The sequence below is a fragment of the Trifolium pratense genome, linkage group LG6 (genome assembly GCF_020283565.1).
Source record: "Trifolium pratense cultivar HEN17-A07 linkage group LG6, ARS_RC_1.1, whole genome shotgun sequence".
NCBI classification, from domain to species: domain Eukaryota; kingdom Viridiplantae; phylum Streptophyta; class Magnoliopsida; order Fabales; family Fabaceae; genus Trifolium; species Trifolium pratense.
The window spans coordinates 7,356,561-7,382,433 of NC_060064.1; the positions used below are offsets into that span (position 1 = coordinate 7,356,561).

General features: G+C 31.7%; 3 protein-coding genes across 3 annotated transcripts; 2 read left to right on the forward strand and 1 right to left on the reverse strand.

Annotated features, from left to right (window-relative positions):
* Positions 1–2,156: 2,156 nt before the first annotated feature.
* On the reverse strand, positions 2,157–4,309 carry LOC123890242 (thaumatin-like protein 1b). The gene is made up of 2 exons (XM_045939807.1): positions 4,184–4,309; positions 2,157–3,088 (listed from the first exon to the last, which is right to left on the reverse strand). Exons 1-2 carry the CDS (start codon positions 4,230–4,232, stop codon positions 2,412–2,414), a joined length of 726 nt encoding a protein of 241 aa, XP_045795763.1. The 5' UTR covers positions 4,233–4,309; the 3' UTR covers positions 2,157–2,411.
* An 8,213-nt stretch (positions 4,310–12,522) lies between these two features.
* On the forward strand, positions 12,523–15,574 carry LOC123893066 (ras-related protein RABC2a-like). Its single transcript, XM_045942988.1, has 6 exons — positions 12,523–12,869; positions 13,210–13,278; positions 13,417–13,482; positions 13,724–13,845; positions 14,888–15,016; positions 15,191–15,574. The coding sequence occupies exons 1-6, from the start codon at positions 12,728–12,730 to the stop codon at positions 15,299–15,301; spliced, it is 639 nt and encodes a 212-aa protein (XP_045798944.1). The 5' UTR covers positions 12,523–12,727; the 3' UTR covers positions 15,302–15,574.
* A 1,857-nt stretch (positions 15,575–17,431) lies between these two features.
* Positions 17,432–23,636, forward strand: LOC123893040 (pentatricopeptide repeat-containing protein At4g35850, mitochondrial-like). Its single transcript, XM_045942961.1, has 13 exons — positions 17,432–17,602; positions 17,676–17,817; positions 18,392–18,554; positions 18,784–18,849; positions 18,970–19,067; positions 19,633–19,750; positions 19,836–20,045; positions 20,644–20,720; positions 21,629–21,722; positions 22,483–22,548; positions 22,633–22,710; positions 22,818–22,919; positions 23,210–23,636. Exons 1-13 carry the CDS (start codon positions 17,578–17,580, stop codon positions 23,288–23,290), a joined length of 1,320 nt encoding a protein of 439 aa, XP_045798917.1. The 5' UTR covers positions 17,432–17,577; the 3' UTR covers positions 23,291–23,636.
* Positions 23,637–25,873: the final 2,237 nt, after the last annotated feature.

The window sequence follows — 25,873 nt, forward strand, 5'->3', positions numbered from 1 at the left end:
CTACACCACTTCATTATATTTTATTTTATGGAAAATGCTAAACAGTGCTCCCGGACACTCTTTAAGCATCTTAAATAGTAAGTTTTTGTTAAAATTTTATGGAAATTGTGAAGTCAATGCTTTGGAAATCGAAATGTTTCACTTTTTGGATAAATTATTTCTTTAAAATGAATGCTTAAAGAGTGCCCCGAGGGCACTGTTTAGCAAGATCCTTATTTTATTTTATTATTATTTTGTTTTAATTACATTTAATTTTAAAATAATACAGTAGATGACAAAAAGGATTTGACCCATTGTGAGATTAGCCTAACGTTAGTAGACCATCTCCAATGGTGTAGTACATATTAGGTACTCATTGTACTTATTAGATACTACCATTGGAGCAATACACATTTGAGTACCTAATAGGTATTAATTCTACAATAAGCATTAGTACCTATTTTGTTTTCGTGGGTCTCATCTATAATGATGTATAGTTATTGGTGAGATATGTTATTGGTAGGACCTATTTAGAACTTTTTAAGAGATGTTGGGTTGGAGGGAAGGGATTTAGTACTTATTAGGTACTATTATTAAAAAAATAAAAGACACATCTTCGCTCGTAGCTTTTGGATATTCATCGGCACCGGTACAAACAGACAATGTGGATCGAAATGGTCTCGCAAAGTCGGTCCCTGTACAGCCAACTGAAGTTGGCAGTCAGTTCGAAGCAAAAAGTGAACGTAACTGGGATGAAAGTCCATTCGCGTTACACTCAAATGGTACATTAGATTGGATGTGACATGGCCTTTCTCAGTGGCGGCTCGCACACATGTGCGAGGCGTGTGACGACATCGGGCCTCAAAATTTTGAGGGCCTCAGCTCAAAATTTCGAGGTCCTATAATATTACTTATATATTATTTATACATATAAAATATCAAATATATATTAATAGATAATTTTTTGGCCCTAAACTAATAGTTATATATTATTAATGTTCATATAATATCATACGAGTATCAATAGATTAGTTAGCTATACTCGTAAATATAGTTTTAGTCCATTTTTATCTTTGCATAAAATTTAACCTTAGATTAGGAGATTCTTTTTAACGTTATATACAAAGATAATTATTTTGTATTTTTTATCTCATTTGATTTAATGCAATTGGTTTAATATTGATAATCTATATGTTTACAAAAATAAAAATGATTTTTTTATATTATACGTGATTTAAATCGACAATTTTTTTTTAAAAAAAAAATTAAATTTTTTATATTAAGGGACCACTTTTATATTTTGCACAGAACCTCCTAAAACCCGGAGACGTCCCCGGCCTTTCTCATGACAAAGTAACTAAACATAATAAGAACAAGGACAGGTTCATATTCATCCCACTTCAAACTTTGAGGAGTCACATAATGCTAAGACCTTATTTCCATGCACATGAAGCAATCAAATCCCTATTCATTCAACCTAGATATAGAGCTTCCATCTCTCTCTACAAGTCTATATCTATCACTGTAGTTCTCAAGCAACTTCTTTATAGTGCCATTCACCAATGAACTCAAAGGGTAAGGACTGACTGAAACCAGCCATTGCAAATCTTGACCTCCACTTCCCAAGCACCTCGTGTCATTCCACTCTCTCAACCCTTTCCAAAATGTGATTGTTCATCCCTTATGCATTACATACACACTAGGGTATTATTTCAAACCACACATTGCATTGTGGTCATATAGTAAAGAAATATGGAATATCAAATTCAAGGATCGGGAAGTCTTTGGTTCCTTCAATTGCTCGATATGCAAGACGACCAACTCTACAACTTCGAGTGCCATATCTTCCAAAACCAAGTTTCGTTATGTCTGGTTTGCAACAACCTAACAACCTAAGATGATTAGGCAAGGAAGGGTTGTCATAGAATCAATGAGTTTGTACCTTTTATTCGAGTAGAGATCCCCACCCAGGCCTGTCTGTGGGAGAAGAAGGGCTGAAGCAAGGAGTGTGGATTCTCCCCATCTCGCCCAACACCAGTTAAAAAAATAACTAATATTCCAATGTTATTAACTTGTTTTTTCCTATCAAGTTTCACACTTGGTCACTTCGATTAAAAGTCTGTGGTCAAATCAATTCCACCCAAAATAATAAAATGGAAAATGAATGCAAGGGTATATATCTTGGCAGGGAGTTTTATGAACATATATTCCAACAAAACAAATATTAATCATACTCTCAATAATTTATATAAAGATATATTCGTGACCATTTTTATTGAAACATGTATCATATGTATCAATACATTATACATGCAATCACCAAAATGTGATTGTTTATTCCTTATGCATACATACACACTAGGGTATTATATATTATTTCAAACCACACATTTACTTGTAGTCAAATAGTAAGGAAATATGGAATATCAAGTTCAAGGGCAGAATGTGATGGTGTAATTGGGTCCTTTGAAGCAAGTAAAAGTACTACTTTTATCATCATAAGCATAACTATAAGCTTGAGGACATTGCTTTTCAAAAATCTCAGAGTATTGAGTAGGCTTGCATATATCTGGCGAGTTGAATTCTTCGGTACAACAATACTTTGGCTGATTGAAAGCCACACAAGCACTCTTGCAAGCAACTACTTTCCCATCAGGTCCTTTCATTTGCAACTCAGCCGGGCACACATCGTTGATATTTGCTGGACAACTCGAGGGTTTGCAATCACCAGTTCCACCTTGTGGAGCAATGGACATAGGCACGTTGAAACCGTCAACATTGCTTATATCATAGTAGTCTTGTCCCCCGTTAGCTTCCACGTGTAGTTCTGCTAATGTTGCTGGGGGAACTGCACCGGCACCATTGCACGCGACTTGGCCAGAGCCACAATCGGCAGTGGCACAACTAAATTTGCCTGAATTGCTAGAGCATCTGGTTCGGCCCCAAAACCGTCCCTCCCATGGAGATGGGACATCCACAGAGTCGGACTGACCCGATGCTAGCTCAAAACCTGTTTTTGGTAATTGAGGCTTTTGAGCACTTGTTAGGGTCCCTGGCCATACCGTGTATGGACATTTGTTCGTGAAAGTGATCTTAGCTCCATAAGCTCCTACATGATGCAATGCAACAAATGTAAAGATTTGATTAAAAAACACAAATATCAAGCAATTCACATGTTATAAAAACATTGATGACTAAGTTAAGTAAATTTTATGCAGACGTCTAATTATTTATATTCTACTTGTAATATTATCTTTCAAAATATTTAATCAAATATTAATATAGTCAGGAATAATTAAATGTTTATCCAGAAAAGTTTAATTAATAATGTACATGGTTAGTCTCGTGGACTTAACTCAGTTGGCAGGAACATTGCATTATATATGCAGAGGGTGGGAGTTCGAACCTCGGTCATCCCACTTATCTACCTTAATGGTGAAATTTCTAGCCACTAGGTTATTTGACGAAAAACAAAATGCACATGGTTAAAACTTTAGAAGTAATAGTTAAGTTTTTTTTTTTACATATAGTTATATTTTTTTTTACCAATTTTGGTGGACCGGTCCATACATAGCAAAAAAAAAAAACTTTGGCTTTAAATGGGACCCCCGCAAGTGGGCGGTGGAATTGGTCCCCTTGGATTAGTCGGTCATAGGGCCGAATACCAAGTTTTTTAAAAAAAAAGTTTTACTTTTTTACAAGAGAAGTAATAGTTAAGTTTTTTTTTATATAAATTTTTTAAAGAGGTGCGCAACGCAAGGACTTCCCAGAAGATCATCACTACTCTCACCCAAGTACACTTAACTGCATGGGATTCGGTGGAAGTAATAGTTTAGTTAGTGTAAGCAATATATAAGCTTGAATTTTATATTATTGATTAACATACTCTCATTCTTAAAATGAAGTGAGATTTTAGTCACTTAACCACTAATATGCTCCCACTTGATTCTTAGGACTAGTATATTAACGTACTATAATCATAAATTTGTTAAAGTCCACCTAAAAGATTATGATTAACCCCCCCTTAATTTGGTAGAAGAAAGTTCATATCATAAAAAAAAATATTAAAAACAAAGATAATGAAGATAGCTAGCAAGTCATGTAGCCAATATATAAATAGGAAATAGACAAAAAAAAAAAAAAAAAAAAAAAAGATTTATAATTTAGAAAGGAAATGGAATGGATTAATTGTTGATGATCATACCACAAAAGAAGGAAGCCAAAATAAAGCAAAGAGCAAATTGGGTATTCATTATGGGGTTTTCAGTTTTCTTAATCTTAATTTTGATGAATGGTGAGTGAGGTACTTAATTTGTTTTGTATGTGATGCAATTTCATGTTCAAGTGCATGTTGGTATTTATAGGCTGCAAAGCTTGAATAATCAACATGGATGCAGGGTACGTGGGGGTTCAATATTGGCCTTATTGGTGCGTGTTAGTAATGGAATGTATAATATCATCATTTTCAATATAGACTCTTCCTGAGCTGCCAATTTTGTTGAAATTAACTCAGTTTCTACCGTTAATTAGGGAGTGATTAATTTGTTTTAATTTGCAACTAAGCATGTATTTTCATAATCATCATAAATTTAATCTTCACTATCATGATTTGTAACTAACTATTAAGTGATATAATAAAGATTAATTTCAGTGTGTCTTTCTACAATAATAATAACTTATTGTGTTGTGCCTCATGAATTTCTTTGAAAGTACTAGAATATCAAAATCAAATTGATGTCGATTCAAAAAAATTACTATGCAAAGATTTTTTTTACCTTAATGTTAATGTCTTGAACCAAAGAGAAAAATGACAACAATTGTCACATTCTTGAAGAATGTAAGATCGACCGTGGATCCACCACAAGAATATAAAGATGTCCTTAATTAGGATCTAGAATTTATTTATCCAAATCTAGAGGAGTAACTCTCAATGACAAATATTTAAGGTGTAAAAATTTAGAGGAACAAAACTATACTCTCAATCCTTAATCATTTGATCCTGGGTTCAATTCCCGGCCAGTGCGTATGAAGAAACATTTGTTGAAAGATGTCAACACCTTAAATAGATCTTAGTTATCTCGAGGGGATTAGTCTTTACAGTTGCGCGCAGATGATATCTTTAGTTTACCAAAAACTATACTCTCAATTTCGACGGAACAACAACTACAAACATTTAGTGTATTAAACTAATTTTACCTTATACTCCTACTATGTTTGTCGACAAAATATTACACTATTATTTTAAACAACATGTGCAGAAGATAATAGGTTATCTCGTAATTCAATAAGAGATAAGAATTTAAATTTTTGTTCAGTCATTAACTCTGAGTTTGTCCAATCCCAAAAATAGTCTTAAAATCAAACACGGTACACCTAAAATTATCCTATTAAATTTTTGTATATTTTTTGCAGTTACACGTAATATCGCGTAAGCTTCAAACTTTTGGTGGAAGGATTATGCCATTATGTAAAGAATCCATCTTTTCGCACCTCTTGGATTTGCTCGGTCACCCCCTGAAATGACCAAACTAACCCTCTCACTTTCTAGAATGCGAACACTTTTTCGCACGCTAAGTAACGAGTAGCAATATTTTTAGCTCAAACCCAACGTATCCACCCCTAGAATAAAAAAAATCATGAAAAAAAGAGTTCGCATTCTAGAAAGCGAACTCAATTTGCAGTTTGCTATTTATAAAGCGTACTCAGCTGCAGTTTGCTATCTAGAAAGCGAACTCTTTTTTTCATGATTTTTTCATTCATGGGGGGCGCAGACGTCGCGTTTGAATATAAAATATTGTCACTCACTAAGTAGAGTGCGAACAGTTCTGGTATCGCTATTTAGAATGGGAACTCAACTTACACTTTTACACTTTAACTAGTGTACCTTATAAAAATGTGGTCATTATCTTATATCATATTTTAATTTGCCACTGGAGCGGTTGTGATATTATCGAACAATCACACACACCGTAGATATAGCTATCCTGAATTGTTACTTTATTTCATATGACCAAGTTTACATTTATACTTGCAATAGACATGTATCCAGACTACAAGAGTTGATAAGTTTGACAGAAAAATGAAAATTAAGCGAATGAATGGTTCACACTTTAACTTGTGAACTGTGTTTCTTTCAAAGTTATTTCATGAGAGATGAGAGAAGAGTGAAGACAAAAAAAATTGAATTTTATAAGGTTCGCATTCTATAAAGCGAACTTAGTTTGCAGTTTGCTATCTAGAAAGCGAATTCTTTCCCCTCATTTTTTTTCTATTTACATACTCGCATCCTAAGTAGCGAGAGGGGTAAAATGGGATTTTCAGGCGGTGGTCATGACTCAGGGGTGCGAGAAGTAGGATTCTTCTGTAAATCGATTAACCCACAACAAAACAAAATCTACAAATACAATCATAGAGGCTTTGTGTGATTATTTTATAAAAATAAAATAAAATTGAGGCTTTGTGTGGACATAATGGGCCATTCATATTGCCACCACTCTGTATAGATAACAACCCCCCACCCCCAATTCATAGTCGTTTCTTTTCTTTTTTTCTTTTAAAAGAAAAATACAACAACATGAACACTCTATATTTGAAATTTAGATGAACATATATTTATCATCCAATTATTTAATAACACATTTTTTGTATTTAATTGTTTTAAATTAATTATGCATACAGAGCAACGACATCCACAAAACTCTATAGTACTCAAGAATTTTTCGAACAATAATTACTTTGAATACAATATAATATTTTTAATAACCCTCTCAATGAACCACATATTAAATTTGGAAAATGAACGTCATCCTTGCATTATGTTTTCAAAATATTTATTTATTTTGACGAAAACAAATTTAATTATCTCATATCATTCATCTAATAAGTAGTAATAGAATTTGACATCAAAAATAGATATATAAGAGAAAAAAAATATGCACCGACAGTGTAAAATAATTTTACATTGTCAATTAATACTAACCATATTTTTCGCCACATCATCCCACTAAACTCTACTTTCTTAATATGATGTGAAAAATGCTTCATTCTTATTGGTTGTCAGTGTAAAATTAATTTACACTGACGATAGTATCTTTAAACTCATATGACAAAAGAGTTTAATTGTTGTGCATTGTCAGTGTAAATTTTTTTACACACACTCAATGATGTGTTGCCACATCATTTAATGTATGTGACACGTCATGTTTTTTAAACACAATACATGATGTGTTGGTATATTATTGGACGTACATGACAAAAACAATAGATATATTTTGGATACACTGTATGAAGTAATTTGTATATAGTTCATTTCACATCAAATATTAATAAAAATTATGAAGTATATTATTTATAACGTATAATTATATATAGTTCATTTCACATCAAATATTATTATTGAATAAAATCGATGACCTCCATGCATGTGCTCTATAGTGTTCAATAACGCCAACCACTACTCACCATTTATTTTATATAGTGTCCATAAATCCATAATATTGTCTATGACTAATGATTAAAAAAAGTTTCACTCGTGCTAATGAGTTGTCGATTGCCCAACATGGAAATCACTCACATTGTATGAATAAAATCATAAAATAAAATATTGGTTTCGCAGATGCGATGCATACTAGGACAGTTAACAGATTTGTTAGAGGGATCCTCTATGTATCTATTGATTGTTTCTCAAATTTTATTAATTATTTTTTTAAAGGTTAAAGTTAATAGTTGTCAAAAAAAAAGGTTAAAGTTAAAAATGAGTTATTATTTGTTAATATTTTTTCTCTTTAATTAAGACTTCAGTTTTTTTTTTTTTATTTTGTATTATCCCTTTAATTTTCAAGAGAAGTGGCACCGATAATCCAAAGTTCGGCCAAAGTTAGGAAAATCTGACAAAAATTGTTAAACCAAAAATCAAATTCGGGCTCTCAAGAACAATTCATCCTAAGAAGAACTCATTAATCACTTGAGTCTCCTGTCTTAGTTATTAAGACTTAGTTTTAGGACTATATATTAACTTCTACTATATTTTTTTCAAATATCTATATAGTGTGATTTGGTTGAATTTATGTAAAAAAAACTACGCTATCGTATATAGAACCAATGAATTCTTTCATAACGAAAAAAGAAACGTCGTGGGAATTCGACTATACCTTTTTTTTTCAAATATCTATATAGTGTGATTTGGTTGAATTTATGTAAAAAAAACTACGCTATCGTATATAGAACCAATGAATTCTTTCATAACGAAAAAAGAAACGTCGTGGGAATTCTCTAAAAAAAAAGGAATTCTACACCCAAAGTTAATTTGCATTTTTAATTTTCAAATTTGTGTTCAATTGCAAAGCTGAGTTTATGCATAGTCGAATCTCAGTTTGCCATAGTTTATTTAATTTACGTTCTGGTTGATGGCGTAATAGACTTGATTGTTTTACTAGACTAGAGACAAAGTCTCATTTTTTATGGAACTGCCCAACACAGTTTGATTTTTAAGAGAAATACTTGTATGGTTTTGATCACCATTTAGTCACACTCATAACAAAATATACATATTATTCTCTCTCATTTTTTATGTGACCAAATATTAATGGTTCATACAAGTATTTTTCGATTTTTAAAACTATGCATACAATGATGTTAGAGATTAATATTCGTAAACTGGCAATGTAATCACTCACATGTATGACTTTTAGGTCCGGTCAAATAAAAAAAAGTATGACTTTTAAAGTGAACAAAGACTCTCGAAGTAAACAATTATCTCATGTTTTTTTGAAAACAATGAAAATGTCAGAATAACTATTTTCATATTATTTTTTAAATGCATTTTCATCCTTAACTAGCATTTTATATGTTTTCTATAGCAATGACTCGTTCTAAAATTGTTTTTTCCTCATTATTAACAAATGAAATTAACATAAATATTAAAATTAAGAAATAGAAAATGTTCTTACAAAAAATAGACCCTTAATATATATCCAATCTTCTTTTACTTGTTCTTCATTTCTGCATATACATCACCACATATTGATTTCATTATTTTTCTCTTTGTTAATTTTCTTTAGTTGGAGCACCATAATCACAAATTTTCCTCGAGTAAACTGTCAAATACCCCCTTGAAATTTTAAAATTCGTCAAATACCCCATGAAATTTGGAAATAGGCAAATATCCCCCTAAAATTTTAAAAAGTAAATCAAATTGCCCCCTGACACTACCAGCCAGAGTCCACACCAGGGGACAATTTGATTGACTTTTTAAAATTTCAGGGGGTATTTGCCTATTTCCAAATTTCATGAGTATTTGACGAATTTTAAAATTTCAAGGGAGTATTTGACAGTTACTCAATTTTCCTTCCTTAATTGTCTTGTGTACGAGTTGAAGGATGTATTAGTTTTTTAAGCACTGTTTTTCCTTCCAATATTGATTTTCTTTTTTTGATTTTGGGTATATGCTATGATATTGTTGGGCCGGGGAGTTTCACGATTAATACATTGGGCATTAAGCAATCACACAAAAAACTTTGACATCACATTTTTATCTAAAATTTTAAGGTATTAAATTTATGAATCATGTTCTCACTTATAAAGTATTAAACCTTAATTTTTCCAAATAATATGAAACATAACTCACACGTAATAGATCGCAACGATGATAAGATATAAAAAGGAATGGCAACAATAATGTATGATATAGTGTGTGCTTTTAAGAGAAACACATATGTTATAATAATTGGCAGCTAGCTTTGCATCCATTGTTTAGTCACCTTAATTAAAAAGGTGTTGTAACATGATGATATATACACGAGAGAGAAAAATAAATTATTCAAAGTTTAGGTTGATAAATAATATATATAAACAAAGGTAACCCGTGCTGTGTTCGATTTTAGTAGCAGCATCCCTTTCAACATAACTAAAAAAACCTCACACCAATCCCTTCCTCTCACGTAGGCCATGGACTTTGAGACACTAACATTGCATTCCACACAATGTTGTAGGGAACTAAAAAATGAAATATAGTACTACACAATCATCACAACAACAAGCAACAGTGTCAGAACTGACTCACGAACCAAATTAAATTGATGGTGAAAAATCAAAAAAATCATCATAATAGCATATACTATATTATATATTCCACCCTCTTCTACGATAATTGTTGTATTTGATCGTTTTACATATATTATTAAAATAAAACAAGGGTAAATGATCATTTACCCCCCTGCAAAATAAGCAAATTTTCGTTTACCCCCCTGCACAGATTTTTTTTCTGTTTACCCCCTTGCAAAAAATAGATTCCCTCATTTCGCCCCCTGGGTGTACAGCAGGACAAGTGACTATGCAAACCTGTTGACGTGACTTGTACATGTGGAAAAAATCATTTATATTTATTTTTTAAATTCCACGTCAGATAATATTTTTTTTAAAAATAATAATAATTTTTTTCCTACAAAATAAAAAAAATTCTGTTTTTTTTCCCCAAAATTTTTTAAAAAAATTCCTACAAAAAAAATTAATTTTTTTTTCATACAAATGATTTTAAAAAAATTTCCAACAAAAAAAAAATTTCCTCCCAAAATAAAAAAAAATGAATTTTCTTATTTTTCTCCCAAAATAAAGATTTACTCCGAAATAAAGTTTATTTCCGAAATAAAAATTTTAAAGATTTATTTTCAAACTTTTTGAATTAAAAAAAACATAATCTTTATTTTTTAAAAACAAAACTTTATTTTTTGTTATTCTTTTTGAATTAAAAAAAATCGAAAAAGATTTTAAAAAAATATATATAAAATAGAAAAACAAGTTTTATTGGTGTTTTCCCCTTCTATCAAAACCATTTGCCCTAAAACTAGAAAAATATAAAGAAGCAGAAGACAATAATGAAGTAGAAGATGATTTCGGCGATTGAAGAAGACGACGACAAATACAATCATGACGGTGGAAGCAAACGATTACGGCGAAGATTCTGTTTTTTTTTTAATTAAAAAAGATTTGAAAATAAATCTTTATTTTTGGAGTAAAATAAGAAAATTCGTTTTTTATTTTATTTTAGGAAAAAAAAAACTCAATAATTTTGTACGAAAAAAAAAAAGTTATTTCTAGGAAATTTTTTTTAAAATTTTGAAAGAAAAAAAAAACAAAATTCGTTTTTTAAATTTTGTATGAAAAAAAAAAATTTATTTTATTTTTTTGAAAAAAAAATTATCTGACGTGGAATTTAAAAATAAATATAAATGATTTTTTTCCATGTGTACAAGCCACGTCAGCAAATTTGCACAGTCACTTGTCCTGCTGTACACCCAGGGGGCGAAATGAGAGAATCTATTTTTTGCAGGGGGGTAAACAGAAAAAAAATCTGTGCAAGGGGGTAAATGAAAATTTCCTTATTTTGCAGGGGGGTAAATGATCATTTACCCATAAAACAATTATTATGGGAAGGAGGAGGGAGTATATACATAAAGGAGTAGAGACATATTGAGTTATTCTGTTTAATAACTCATTAATAACAATGAATTTTACTAATTTAATTATTAAATCCGTTGTAAAAATCTTATGACTCAAATCACACAAAGAACAAAAGGTGTGCAAAACAAAATCAATGACAACCAAAACTAAACAATAAGTGAAATGTATTAAAAAGTCTTTTAACTTTCATGTTTATCTAACAATATATTCTTTTAAATTTTTAGATAATAAATAAATCATTTAAGATTTTATATTGTTGTATCGTTAACTTATAGTTATCTTTCATTACAAAAATTTGTTATGTTGATAGCTTTCCGGTTAATCTCTTCTAACACATGTGTTTTTTTCATCAAGATATTCAATATGATTATAAGTCAACGTTAACAGTCGACGTGCAACAAGACAACAAAAGTTAATTAAAAAGATAATACTGCAACAAGTTAGAAACGTGCTTGAAAATTTAAAGAAGTTGGATATGTATTTGTCCTAAACAATAATAATATACTCGCTCAGTCTCATTTTATAAGATCTATTTTGACCAAATGCACTATTCATATGTCTTGTTTTGACCGTATTTTTCTAAAAGTATATAAATATAAATATTATCATATAAGATCTTGTTTGATTTGTTTCGATGAATATTTTTAAAATATCAAATCAATTTCTATAATTTTTACTAACAAAGAATTAAAAATATTCGTAATCAAAATTATGTATTGACATACGTGCAGTGGTCAACGAGTTCTTATATTTTGGGACGGTGAGAATCTCAATTTAACCGTAAGCAAAACCAATTGCTCTAACTAAAACAATAAATAAGTGAGATCAAACTTATAGTAAGAATCAGTACCAGTTGAAGTTGGTTATAGGTTGCTATATGAGTTGGTCAGAAAATTAGTTACTATATTGTTATGGTTAATTAATATAATTAAGATTGTTGTACAAAGTGTAATCTATACATTACTCATTGTAATTAATACTATTTTTCAGTTACTAATAAAGTTTTATTTTTTTGTCGCATTACACCATCTTTTCAGATTACCGGTCTTTAATGCAATAACACAAAAAATAACGGAAAATATAAAGAAAAGAAAAGAAAAGGAAAGAATCCGTTGGTGTTCTTGAATAGAAGCCAAAAAAAAAAGTGTAATCTTGTTTACTTTGGTTCTTGTCTCTTACTTTCTCTCTCTCTCTTTTACTCCTTTAGACCAAATAAATTAACTGATACATATATACATACATACCCCATTGCCCATTTCCATTGCATTTTGATATTCACAGATACATAATAATGAGTTCATCCTCAGCTCAGAATTCTGGCCATGATCTTTCTTTCAAGATCTTGTTGATTGGTGATTCTGGTGTTGGAAAAAGTTGCTTACTTGTCACTTTCATTTCCAATTCTTCTGTTGAAGATCTTACACCTACCATTGGTATTTATTTTATTGAATTATCTTGAATTGTTGATCTAGCTATTCAGTTTGTTTCATGATTCAATCTGTTGGATTTTCAGTATTGACTTAGGCAATATGATGTCATTGTTTTGGATTGAAATTAACAAACTATTCAATTTATGCTCCGGTTAATTTCTTGTTGATGATGTGTTAGCTCATTAGTAAGAATTTGATCTTGTAATTTAAAGAAACAAACTTTAAATCCGCTCGAGGATAGTTTTTTTTTTTGCTTTCACCACCTGTTTAATCTGGTTCGGGGTCAGTTCTAGCATCAGGTGGTTTCACCACCTGTTTAATGTTGTTTATATGTGATTTGTAGGTGTTGATTTTAAGATCAAAACACTCACTGTTGGTGGAAAAAGATTAAAACTTACTATTTGGGACACTGGTATGTATCTCTACTATAGTCGAATTTAGATCTTTTGTTCAATCCGGGTAGCTTGTGATTCATAGAGTGTTTATGTTGAATAATTTGTTAATTGAAGTCTCAAAATGACTTATTAAATAAGCATTGGATCTATTGCAGCTGGGCAGGAAAGGTTCAGGACTCTAACAAGTTCTTACTACAGAGGAGCACAAGGAATCATTCTAGGTATGTTAATGTGGTTTATGTGCATATTGATATCTGCTGCATTTTTCTTCTCGTTGTCTTTTGCGCCCCTTTATGGCATGAAGAGTTCAGTAGGCATATTTATTTTGGTCTTGTTGTGAAATCGAACCATGATTTTGTAACACTTAACATTGATAGAGTATATTTTTTTTTTTTATTACTGATGATGACTTGTTAATATTAATGATTTCTATTTATGGAGTGCTTCGTTATCTTTTCTTAGTTTATGATGTCACAAGGAGAGAAACCTTTACAAACTTATCAGAAGTATGGTCTAAGGAATTGGAACTCTATTCGACTAATCAGGAGTGCGTGAAGATGCTAGTTGGAAATAAAGTTGACAGAGTAAGTTTTTATGCTCTAATTAGTAAAAATCTTATGTAAGATTACACGGATGTGGGAAAAATGACACAAAATAGTATGTTAAATTCTGTCACATGTCATTACCAGGTATTGTGTCTGAATTTATGATTACCATAGGGAATGAATTTGATATTGTCTTGAAATATTGCTTATTGGATTGGTTGAAAATTGTGGTTTTGATCTTAGCTACGTTTATACAATGAAATGACATTTAAGTTTTGTATTCCAAGTCCCTTTCACCATTTGTTAGAATTAATGACAAAGGATAAGTACTGGCATCATGAGAAAATTAAGACATTATCATGATAAGTACTCCCTCAATTCTATCCCATCATTTTTCTGCTTTAGGTGTGGATCAACTTAGAACACCTTGTCCTTCCTACGACTGGTTTTAGTTTATATGAATATGCATATGATATGACGCTCATACTATCCAGAGTCTCACATTTGATGTAATATGACCTAAAAATGTGTTTATAAGTGAGAGACATTTCTCGCCTTACAAGCCAATTTTATAAGATGGAGCTAGACCAATCCAAATTTTAAGATGGTATTAAAGTCTATCTAAGATTTGTTAGGTCACTTGCTATCGGGCCACTTGAGTGACGCTCTAGATGTCTAGTTCTGAGTGTAAGGTCCATTGTAAATCGCACATTTGATGTGCTATGGCCTTCAAATTTGTTTGCAAGTAGGTGTTATCTCTTACCTTATAAGCTGGTTTCTATGGAATACCATTGCACCATGTTATTCTGATGACATCCATCAGAACACCAGATCCTTGCATTATCAGCCAGATTAAATTAAATTCTATAGCCCCATTTATATGGATGTGGCTTGCTTGATATGTTAACACTTTCACTGCATCCATGGAGCATTGGCCTTTGAACTAAATCTCAATTCAGTGAACACAAAGATTTGTACACGCATACACTTTAGGAGGCACTGCCATTTTGTCGAAGCATCCAAATAAGCCAATGATTTACAGTTCACTAATATCTGCCATGGTTTATTTCTCTATTTATAGGATTCTGAAAGGGCTGTCAGCAGAGAAGAGGGCCTAGCCCTTGCTAAAGAATTGGGGTGTTTGCTTCTTGAATGTAGTGCTAAAACTCGAGAAAATGTGGAGAAATGCTTTGAAGAACTCGCTCTAAAGGTACAATTTCAGAAGTTTCCATTAGTGATGTTTCTGTCATGTGCATTTCACAACTTTCTAATCAACTGGCAGTTGGAATTAGGATTACACTTCACATTTTTGGTAATTTGCTATGTTAGTTAATCTGTTAGAAATTATGTTATAATGACAAACTAGTATGACGCGATTTTGTAGATAATGGAAGCTCCTAGTCTATTGGAAGAAGGATCAACAGCAACTAAAAGGAATGTTTTAAAACAGAAACAAGATCCACAAGCATCTCGAAATGGTGGCTGTTGCTCTTAAAATTCTGCAGTGTGAACAGTTTGGACAAATCCTCTTATCCTGTATATGTGAGATTCTTCGGTAGTTTTTTACTGCTGCCGGTGTCTTTTGGTTGCTCAATTACTTGAATGCGGAAATTGGCAACAATGACGCGTATTAGGTTGTGTAAATTTGTTTGCCTGTGATGAATGATGTATCATTTGTGTGTTGCTCCCAAAGTCAATATGATAATCATACTTGCACAGTTGTTTAATCATAAACTTATACAAACTATATAACATATCTTTGTTTAAAGATTACAGTGCATGCCATGAATATGTTATTCTCTTTGTTGTTACCATTCGGCCACTGAGTGAAGAAACTCAGATTCAATTGTGTACCATAATCAATAGAAAGAATCAACAATTGTTTTTTTTTTTTTAAGAAGCTAAATTAGCCCAGCCAAATTGACACTAGAGAGAATCGAACCTGAGACCTTAAGGAGGAGCACACTCTCAGGTCTCAAACCAATACCACTAGACCAACCCAAGTGGGTTAAGAATTGTATACAATGCCAAGTTACAATAAATAAATAAATAAATGGTGATACTTAATAAAGAAAGAGCAACTATATAGTAGTGAACTTTAATAAGGACAATCTAACAGAGAAGTTGCATGAAACAGAAACTTGGATTGTGCATTAACATCATCATCTGCTGGTGTAGGAAGATTCAAGTCCAAGTTCAAAACATTTATAGGTGTCTTATGAGTTTCATGTCTTCCACCATCATGATGAGTACTCAACATTGTTGCAATAGAGTTACTCAGAAGTTCCATGCATCCTCATATCATGTCCCCCTAAAGCTTGGTCAGATGTTAACTCAGCAACACATATACATCATTCATGAACTTTTTTAGATCTATAGTAGTAGCCATAGTAATGCTTTATAATTGTAAAGTAACTGTGATTCTTGTGTTTGTGGGGTCATATTGAATCAATGATGATGATCACTTTATTCACAAAGGTAGTTTTTTTTCCCTCTTTTTTTAACAACTATTCACAAAAGTAGTAGTTAAAACTGCTTTTTGTTGATTTTCTTGTGTTGCAATTATTTGTTTAGGTTTCTTGTTGTGACTAGCTTTGTGTCCACCAATTGCTAGAAATGAATTATGAATGAAAACAATTGTCATTGTCACAAGTCTTACATTGATAAAAATACGAGTAATGATATTTGTCCAACCATTTTGGGACAACCTTTTTGTTGGTCCTTCTTCTAGCTTCGTCTGTGTTAGCGCGCCACTGATGCTGATGATAGTCATTGATGCTTTCCCTTCATGATCTGCATGCGATCGTTCCCCATGATATATTAATGGTTTTTGTTGTTTTAACACAAATGGAATTAATTAAGAGAATAAATTAAGGTAAGGGGTTAGAGATGCATCGGAGTAACAAAATATGGTACTTTTTGGCTATGACAAAGTTGTGTTTCCAAACTAGTTAGTGACATTTAAGAGAGGTAAATGTAAATTCTTTTATTATAAGTGTTTTTTGAGTCTAGAGATCTTCCCTATTTTAAACTTGAGCATCATCGTCCCTTACTCTAATAAGGAAGATCTTTTTTCCTATGAATAAAACAAAACAGAGAGATTCTTAGGGCAATCAAGGGTGTGATTGGTAAGTTCAATAAGCTAGTTTATAGTAATTTATTGGACTAACTTATAAGTTTGTTTGATAAAAATGGATGTGTTTGGTCACAAGTTTATCTAAGTAGATTATAGGGTTTTTTGAGATGCTGTTTCAAATAGCTTATGAGCATATAGCTTATGATTTTTTACATTTTATTCAATATTTACCCTTATTATATTATTTTATCTTTTCAAAATTATAATAACTACCTACTAACTATATACATTATATACATGTGAAACATTTTATTTTATTTTACTAAGGGCACACATATAATATAAATAACTCTCTTTGTTTCATCACTTTCATGTACATTCACCCCTAAAATAGTATTTTCCTTTAAAATGTTTTCTTAGCTTCTTCCGTCCAATTTTATAAAACCTCATTTGATTAAATGTACTATTTATGTACTGTATTAATTTTGTTTTGTTTTATAATTAATTTTAATTATATATTTATTTACTTATCTTTCTCTCTTTTAGACGAAAAGTTTTTTATTTTTTTACTTCAAAACCCATTACAATGTTAATTTCACAATTGATTTTCTCGGTGAAATTTCTTCGATTAACGAAGAAATAGAAAAGTGAAGAAGAAGAAGAACAACAAAAGATAGAACTCAACTGAATCTACTATGAAGTTTCTTCAATCTCTCTTAGGTATTCATCTTCTTCAATTTCATATACAATCACTGATTTTTCAGAATCTCAACTACATTTCCTTTTTTTGCAGGTAAAACCCGTTTTGCAGTGCGGTGTCGGGTTTTGGGTCTCCGATTCTTCAATGTTTCAACAGAAGAGTATTCGAAGAGGAACTACGCTAACAATGTTGCTGAATACAACACTGTATTAGGTTCTCTCAATGCTCAAAGAAGGTTCCTCTTTCTTTTCATTTTCATTTGATTTCATAAAAAACAAATGTAGAAATCAAAATTATCAAATAAGAATATGTTAATTTAGTAGTAATTAGTAGTCATTTTTAAGATAATTTCAGGGACATAATAATTAATCATACTACAGTAGTTTGTTTCATATTTTGAAATTCTTAGAGATAGATGACATTGTATCTTCATTGGGCCTGTTTGTTTGAGATTTAAATAAAATGATTTTTTTTTGAAAAAAATCATTTTCAAGAAAATAGATTTTCTTAAGCTATTTTTTGTTTGTTTACAATCATAAAAATCTATTTTTTTAAGATGGGGAGGGATGATGAGTGATAAAAAAATGGATTTTGATAAAAGCTATTGAAAATAGATTCTCATTTTGATGAAAAAAATGATTTTTTTACTAAAATCATTTTTGAAAAAATCTGAAACAAACACAAGTAAGATAAAAAAAATGGATTTTTTTTTGGAAAAAATATATTTTTTTGATGAAAAAATAGGTTACCTTTTTGGTGAAAAATCTGAAACAAACAGGCCCATTATTTCTGATGACATTGTTTGGTAGGATGTTTTTGCTGAGGGATGTGTATGATGATATGATGCTTGATGGAGTGAAACCAACCCGTGACACTTTTCATTCCCTTGCTGTTGGAAGCATGAGAGTCTCTAAAATGCAAGATGCTTTCTTCTTCAAGGACCAAATGAAAACCATGGGTTTGGTTCCTGATGTATGTACTATTTTTTATTTGTTTTCTTCACAAGTTTATGCATTTACAACTTGTCGTTTTCATTTATGCTGTTGATATGGGATCTTGGATGTGTACTGTTTGATGTTGTATTGTATGATTAAAAAGTGTTTACTTTGCGGATTTTGTTGATAATGTATAGTATAAACTTCCACTTCACAGTCTTTATTATTTTTGGAGATCAATGACTAGTCTCATATTGATGATGTAGGTTACCTTTTACAACTTTCTAATTTCAACCTGTGGGAAATGTAAGAACTCTGATCAGGCTATTCAGGTACTTGTCACCGTGTAATTCTTATAGACAGGCTTATAATGTTATACTGCATTATAAGCACTTATTGCTTCCTCGTCTTTAGATGTATAATGTTTTCATTTGTTGTCTTCTAAAATGAAGATTTTGGAGGAGATGAAATCCATGGAAGTAAAGCCAAACGTACAAACCTACATCTGCTTGCTGCATGCGTGTGCAGCCCAAGGACGCATAGACAGAGTGTATGTTATATTGCTGCTGCTTTAATTTATCATCTAATCTATTTACTATTAATAAAAGAAGGGTCTTGCTAACAAGTGCCGTAAGGACATTGTTTAAGGTTTCCAAGCAAGGTAATTAATCATTGAAAAGATAAGCATATCTCTTTTCAATGTAATAAAATCAGAAGCTCCCATGATAACTTCTTTCAACTTGCTAAGCAATGCCCTTAGGACACTCATTAGCATTTACCATAAAAGAATGACCCTGAAGGAAACATATCATCTTATGATTTCGTTTCCTATCCAAGATATTTTTTTAGTTTCCGTGTTTTTACCCAAGTTTCACTGTTACTAGTATTTCACTGAAAGTTGATTTTTTTTTTTCATTCATGCTTTCACTTAAACTTTGTCAAATCATTATGGCATGGATCATCAATGTGTTGTGTGATGCTACTCTTAATTGCCTAACGAATCAAGCTTGCCTGCCTACAATCTCGATCTAATTTTTCTTTGAAGTAAAGTAGGGGGATTTCTTATTTCAAGTTGTCTTTTTCAAAACATTTAATTATTCAAATTTATGATCCAGGTATGCAATTGTGCGTGATATGACTGCAGCTGGTCTAGGATTAAACAAGTTCTGCTATGCTGGGCTTATAGTTGCACACAAGAACAAAGCACCTTTTACTGATGATTTTGATGCAAAAGTAGGTGCTGTATCTATTTCTTTATTTGACATGTATTATGCTGTATTTTGTAGTAATCTTTGAACTTATTGTTCTGTGAAAAAAGGTTACTGAGTTTGTGGAGAGGTCGAAGATATGGACTTCAGTAGAAACAGACAGTGCCAATGCTGAGAATGTGATGATGGGTGTTTCTGACGAGGAGTTATATAACTTACCAACAGCAGATTACGTTAATAGGCGTGGAGGATTCTTGAACAGGCAATTTACAGCTTATCATACTGCATTTAATGCTGCTGCCGACTTCAAGAATGTTAAGGTATGAAGTGCCATGTCTGTATGAAATTTCATGATATTGTTAAATGGTTCTTGAAGTGTTGTCATCTAGCGGCACTATAGTGTTGCCGAATTTTAACAAACTGCTCTATTGTTCTGCAATATGTGATTTAGTACTAAGTGCTGTCAAATAGCGGCCATAGCAGCGCTTTAGCATAGCGGAATTTGAACATGCCGTTATTTTCTGCAACCTGCGGTTGACAACACTGGGTTCTTTCATGCTTTTAAGTTCGTATTCTGATGCTTCCTGCTTGGGTGGCTTGAAATCATTCAACCGTGACTTTGAGATATTGGATCAAATCATCAATGTACATCTAGTAAAAATTGGTTAGGCATGTTATTTGGATGTCTATTTGGCATTTAACTCGAATCAATATATCCACTTTACTGGTTAATATTGCACATTTCTTTCAAATATTCTTTACCTACATCATTTCGGCTTTACTCGCAGCAAGCAATTTTGGTGTGATGTCATTAAACCATAATGTTACATGTCATTTTTGAAGATGTGTTTGTTTATATATCAAATGTGACATGTATATGGTGGCTAAACTTGTATGGTTGATGTCTAATTTTGGCAGTTGACGGATGAACTTCTTGAAATGCTGAGCAAGGAGAATAAAACTCCTGATATCTATATTGCCATGCAAGTAATTAGGTAATTAATTATTGATTATTAATTTCTCTTGCACTATTCAGATAGCCTGTAAACATGCATTTTATCATACTATAGCTTTATGGTAGTATGTAAATGTAGATTAACGAAACTGGAATTTATGCTCGCTTGAAGTTAGACACTATTTATATCATCAATAACTAGTGCATGTGCATTGATTAATTGTTTCTCTTTTTCTCGCCTTTGTTGCATGCCATCGTCTAGGTTTTAACATGTCTTCGTGTTACCAATGGTGAAACATGGAAACCGTGTAGTTACAAAAGAAATAGAAAATTTAATGGAAATACTTGTCAAAAGTAAATGAAAATACTTCTTACTATATCAAGAACAATTGTTATACAATAAGTTTTTGAAGCGAGTTATATTTATTCGAGATGCTAGCAACATATTCTCTAACACACTTTCTAACACAATCCCTTATTTTGTTTGCAATTCATTAGTCTTACCAATAGGAGGAGGGAATGTGTCTTTGAGTTTATGTCGCTAGTAGTACTCCGCTAGTACTCCTCTTATCATAATAAAGGACAAGTTGACCCCATAAAGTTTTGTAAACGCAGATATTAAAGTACTATAAAGTGCTGTCTGTGATGCAGAAAGAGAGATTTTAGGGAACAACCTTCCTAATCTCTTTATTAAACATTTATCTAACACCAGAGAAAAAATGAAACTTCAAATTGCTACTCAAAAACAGATTCCTATACTACTTATAAAAGGAATTCTTGTAACCATCAAACTTGGGCAACTTGTTTGTGGTGAAGTAAGGAAACATGTTTGCAGTTTGAACTTTTTTTGTTCTACACCAAATCCTCATTTCTTGCTGCTGTTTCAACTGTTTTGTAGTGCATTACATACAAATTTCAGTTTTAAATCTGATTACCATTAATATGCAGGTGTTATTGTTGTGCCGGAGAGATTGACCGTGGTCTTCAATATTTTGATGACTGTATAAATTTAGGAAAGGGTAATGCTGCAGAACTTTATGTGGTGAGTTTTCTCAAATATAATTTTCTTGTACAATAAATACCAATTCTTGTAGTTGAATGCTTATATTTTCTTGTGACAAATGGCCTGTTTGGATGGCTTATTTGAGTTTATCTACGGGCATAACCACTTGTGAGACCGTTTGAGAGAGCTTATGAAAACAACTTATATTTTATATGAAAATAATTTGACATTATTTAATCTTTTGTTATAGAAATAGCTTATGCATAAGCATTTATATGATATAAGTGCTTAATTAAGATGTTTTTCCTCAGAGAGCCTAAGTATGCCTTTTTGGAAGTGGCGTAGGCCGTATGTGTGTGAATTTTAAAATGCTAGTTGCTCTCTTTAGGGCTGTTTGGTTTGAGAAAATGTTTTATGTTTTAATTTTTCTGTTTTCACTTTTAAAGTGCCATTTTGTTTTTACTGTTTTTCCTACAAATATTCGAAAACTGAAAATAGAATGAAAACAAGTTGATAGTTTTGAAATTTTAAAGTTAAAAAACAGAAAACATTTTCTCAAACTAAATAGACCCTTAATTTGAGTTACAGTAAATAGACCCTTAATTTCTACTTCTCCTCTAGCATTTAGTGTTTAACGGTTGTTCATGTATGTGTATTCTAGGAGGAACCTTGTTGAACTCCACTGATAGGAACCTTGTTGAACTCCACTGACGTTTACTAAATTATAGTACTAATTTTTTTCACAAATTGTATAAAATGCTTATTGATTAATGAATTATACAAACCAACACAATTGCAGACACTTGCAGAGGGGGCAATGGTTGGCTACACTGAGAAAGGAATGCAAATTTCTCAAGATACGCTGGTAGGTTATCATAGATTCTTCATTAACTTTGTTAATTTGCAATTAATTTGGTATGTTTAAAGATTTCAAATTTAAATCTTGTAGGTAAGGATGAATGAAAGAAACTTTTTCATGAATTCGAAAATGGGAAGTGAGCTCCTGCTTATGGCTGCTGGTGAAAAGGTAAACAAACTCTTCAAATTATATCCTTTTGTTATGTGCTTGGTATGAGATAATTAACACATGTCGCCTATGAGTTAAATGTGTTTATTTTGTTTTTTTATTCATAGACCGGAGGATATACTAATGCTAACTACATATGGGATTTAATGCGAGCCCGTAATGTATACCCTTCGTTAGCTGCAGTGGAAGCATACTACCAGGGTTTGAAAGTAAGTTATTCACCTCAGCAATGCATCATGCTTTTTATGTGCTTTGAGATATTTCTTTTTATTTGTTGCAAAACTTTTTATAGTGTAGAACACATTGATCTTTTATTTTGATTGGGGGATAGTAATTACTCTGTGCATGTTTGGATTCACTTTTGGAAGAGTCAAAAGACATAGTTCACTAATTATTGTCCTCTTAGTAGATTGATTAGTCACATATCATCTGATCTAGTTATCATACAATTGGATTATACCCTTGATGCTCACTCACTGCTATGTATGTGGAATTGCAGGATCGTCAGATTCCTCAAGATGATCCAAGACTCATGTTGGTTACTCAAATGTATGACAACCTTCGCTCGAGATTTAGGTGAAATAATGTATAGAAACTTATGTTATTTCCTATTTGTTATGAATTCTATTAGCTGTTGATAGGTTTTTCTGTTTTGATAAGAGAATTCATGAGCAAGTTACCAGAATTATTCATTTGGTTCATGTATGAGTTGATCCTACCCATTCATTCACACGGTCTCATTGACCCGGTTTAAGGTGTATCTCATTAAAATTGATGCAGTAGTAAGCCACTAGGTTTGGTCTAGTGGTGAGGGGTTTGGGTAGTACGTTATAGGTCCTGAGTTTGATCCTCAGCTCATTGTAAACCAAAAAAAACAAATTGATGCAGTAGTTCTTTTGTTATCAACCGTTGATTTATTATTTAAAGATAAAATAAATGAACTAATATTTATTGTATTTAATATTTCTTTCTTTACTATTTTCACTTGTGTGTTCAAATCTTTTTAGTTGGGAATGTGATTAAGCAAGTTTTTTCCCGATATGAGACCACTTATTTTCAAACTCAAGTATAATCAAATCAAATCAATTTTTAAAATCAAGTTAAATAAGCTTAACCAAAAACTATTTTAAAGTCTTTTTTGTTTTTTTACAAAGTTTGAAAGTTTTAAAAAAAGTTTTAGAATTGAGTATTTGGTCTAACTCATTCTTACAAAATTGGTTTGTAAGGTGATGATTGTTCTTACTTATAAATACATTCAGGTCATCTCGCAATCGATATGGAACTTCTTAACACATTCCCTCACAGGTCACAGGTGGCTCAACGGATAGTAGAAAAACTCTGATATCATCTTAAAATTGAGTATTGGGTCTAATTCATCTTTACAAAATCAAATTGTAAGATGAGGATTATCCTCACTTATAAACATATATTTAAGTTTTCTCGCAACCGATGTGAGATTTTTTAACAAAGAGTCGTCCAAATACTCTACTAGCTCATTTAATCACAAAGAGTACTGCTAGCTAGTACATTAAATGAAATAAAAATGTTTGATAACATTTTTTCATAGTACGTTTTTTGTTTTTTTTTTTGGCAGCAAAAGATACCTAAGACCAAGGAGAAATTACAAAACTAGTAAGTAGTATGGAAGAATGAAACACCTCTATAATCATTAGCAAAAACCTATAGCAACAACTCCTAAGAAAGGCAAAAGCCAGTTATGTCGTAATCCAAACACAACTCATATTAATCATGATATATAAGCACAACCTATTACATAGTACGTTTAATAACTATTGTGGTTTACACATTGTAAACATTCATTCACAGGCAGAAACAACAATAAGACAAAGAAAAAGGAAGGCCCACAAATCCGAATAATATCTTGAAAATATGTAGACATTGAGCTAAGCTTTTTTGTTTTTACTACCTATATCCGACTTATTAGTCTGTTTAATCTGTTTCGAATATTAATTCTGATATTAAGTGGTTTCAATCTCCTCCCCATCACAATTACGAATGATCAAATCATAATTCTCTCTATCAGGGTCAGCGTCAATCATCACTGAACCAACTAACGATTGATACACTAAACTAACCTTGGTTGTTTCAAATTCATAATGTATGTATGTATGTATGTGTGGTGTGGGGTGTGGCCGTCCTTACCGACCAATTTCACCATGTCCATGTTCATGATCATGACATGCGCCACCCCCACTCTCTGACTCTGATGTGCTAGCAAAGAAAAAACACTTGTTCACAAATAAATTAAACCAACCATAGGCCAAGAAATCACATAAAATATACTTCCTTTAGGCGCCAACATTTTTTGGAAATTTTTTATCCTATAGTTTTGCTGTATCTATGTTTGATGAGTACTGAATGATGGAACATGTGTGGCTGAAATTTTTTCTCCTTCCAGTGAAATATGGAATTGGGCCCTAATAAACACAGATCTTTTTATGAATTGATATTGCTGCATTAATTCATGACATGTTTTTCCAATTATTTCACTTTCTTGGTCATATCATATTGCGACTCATAATAATACATTTGCTTATACACGCCGAAATCAACTTCCTTTTCTTCTTCTTGCTTTTTAATACAAATAAGTGATTTTCACATAGTTTAAGTCTTATAGTTTTGTTTTCATCTTTGCGATTTTATCCTTTGTTTTGATTTTCAGTATTGTTGTCCCGTCTTAGTGCGGAGTATTGTTGTCCCGTCTTTGTGCGGTGTTCATTTGTTTCAGGTTTGAAGATTAAGGTTGATCCAGTGCAGATCCAATCAATGACTTTTGTACCATCAACGCTACAGATCCGGCGACATGAATGTTCCGAAAACTTCAATATAGTCAAATATGTAGGCTTTTGCAATATGCCGTTTGATGTTATTAACACGGATGCTGTGAGTTTGTTCGCAGATTCATCCTTTTTGTTTTTAGCGATTTTGATTTGTATTGCATCGATGTACTCTTATCAATTTGAATGAATGAATATCTTTTATTTAGTCAAAAAAAAAAAAACTTCCTTGGACCTGCCATGTACTATTACTAGTACTAGTATTAATTAAAATTATGTTGTTGTCGGTAAAATCTTTATTTCAAGTTTTTTAAAAAAATTCGTTCTCAGTTTTTAAGGTTACCTACGTACAATTTTTAACAATT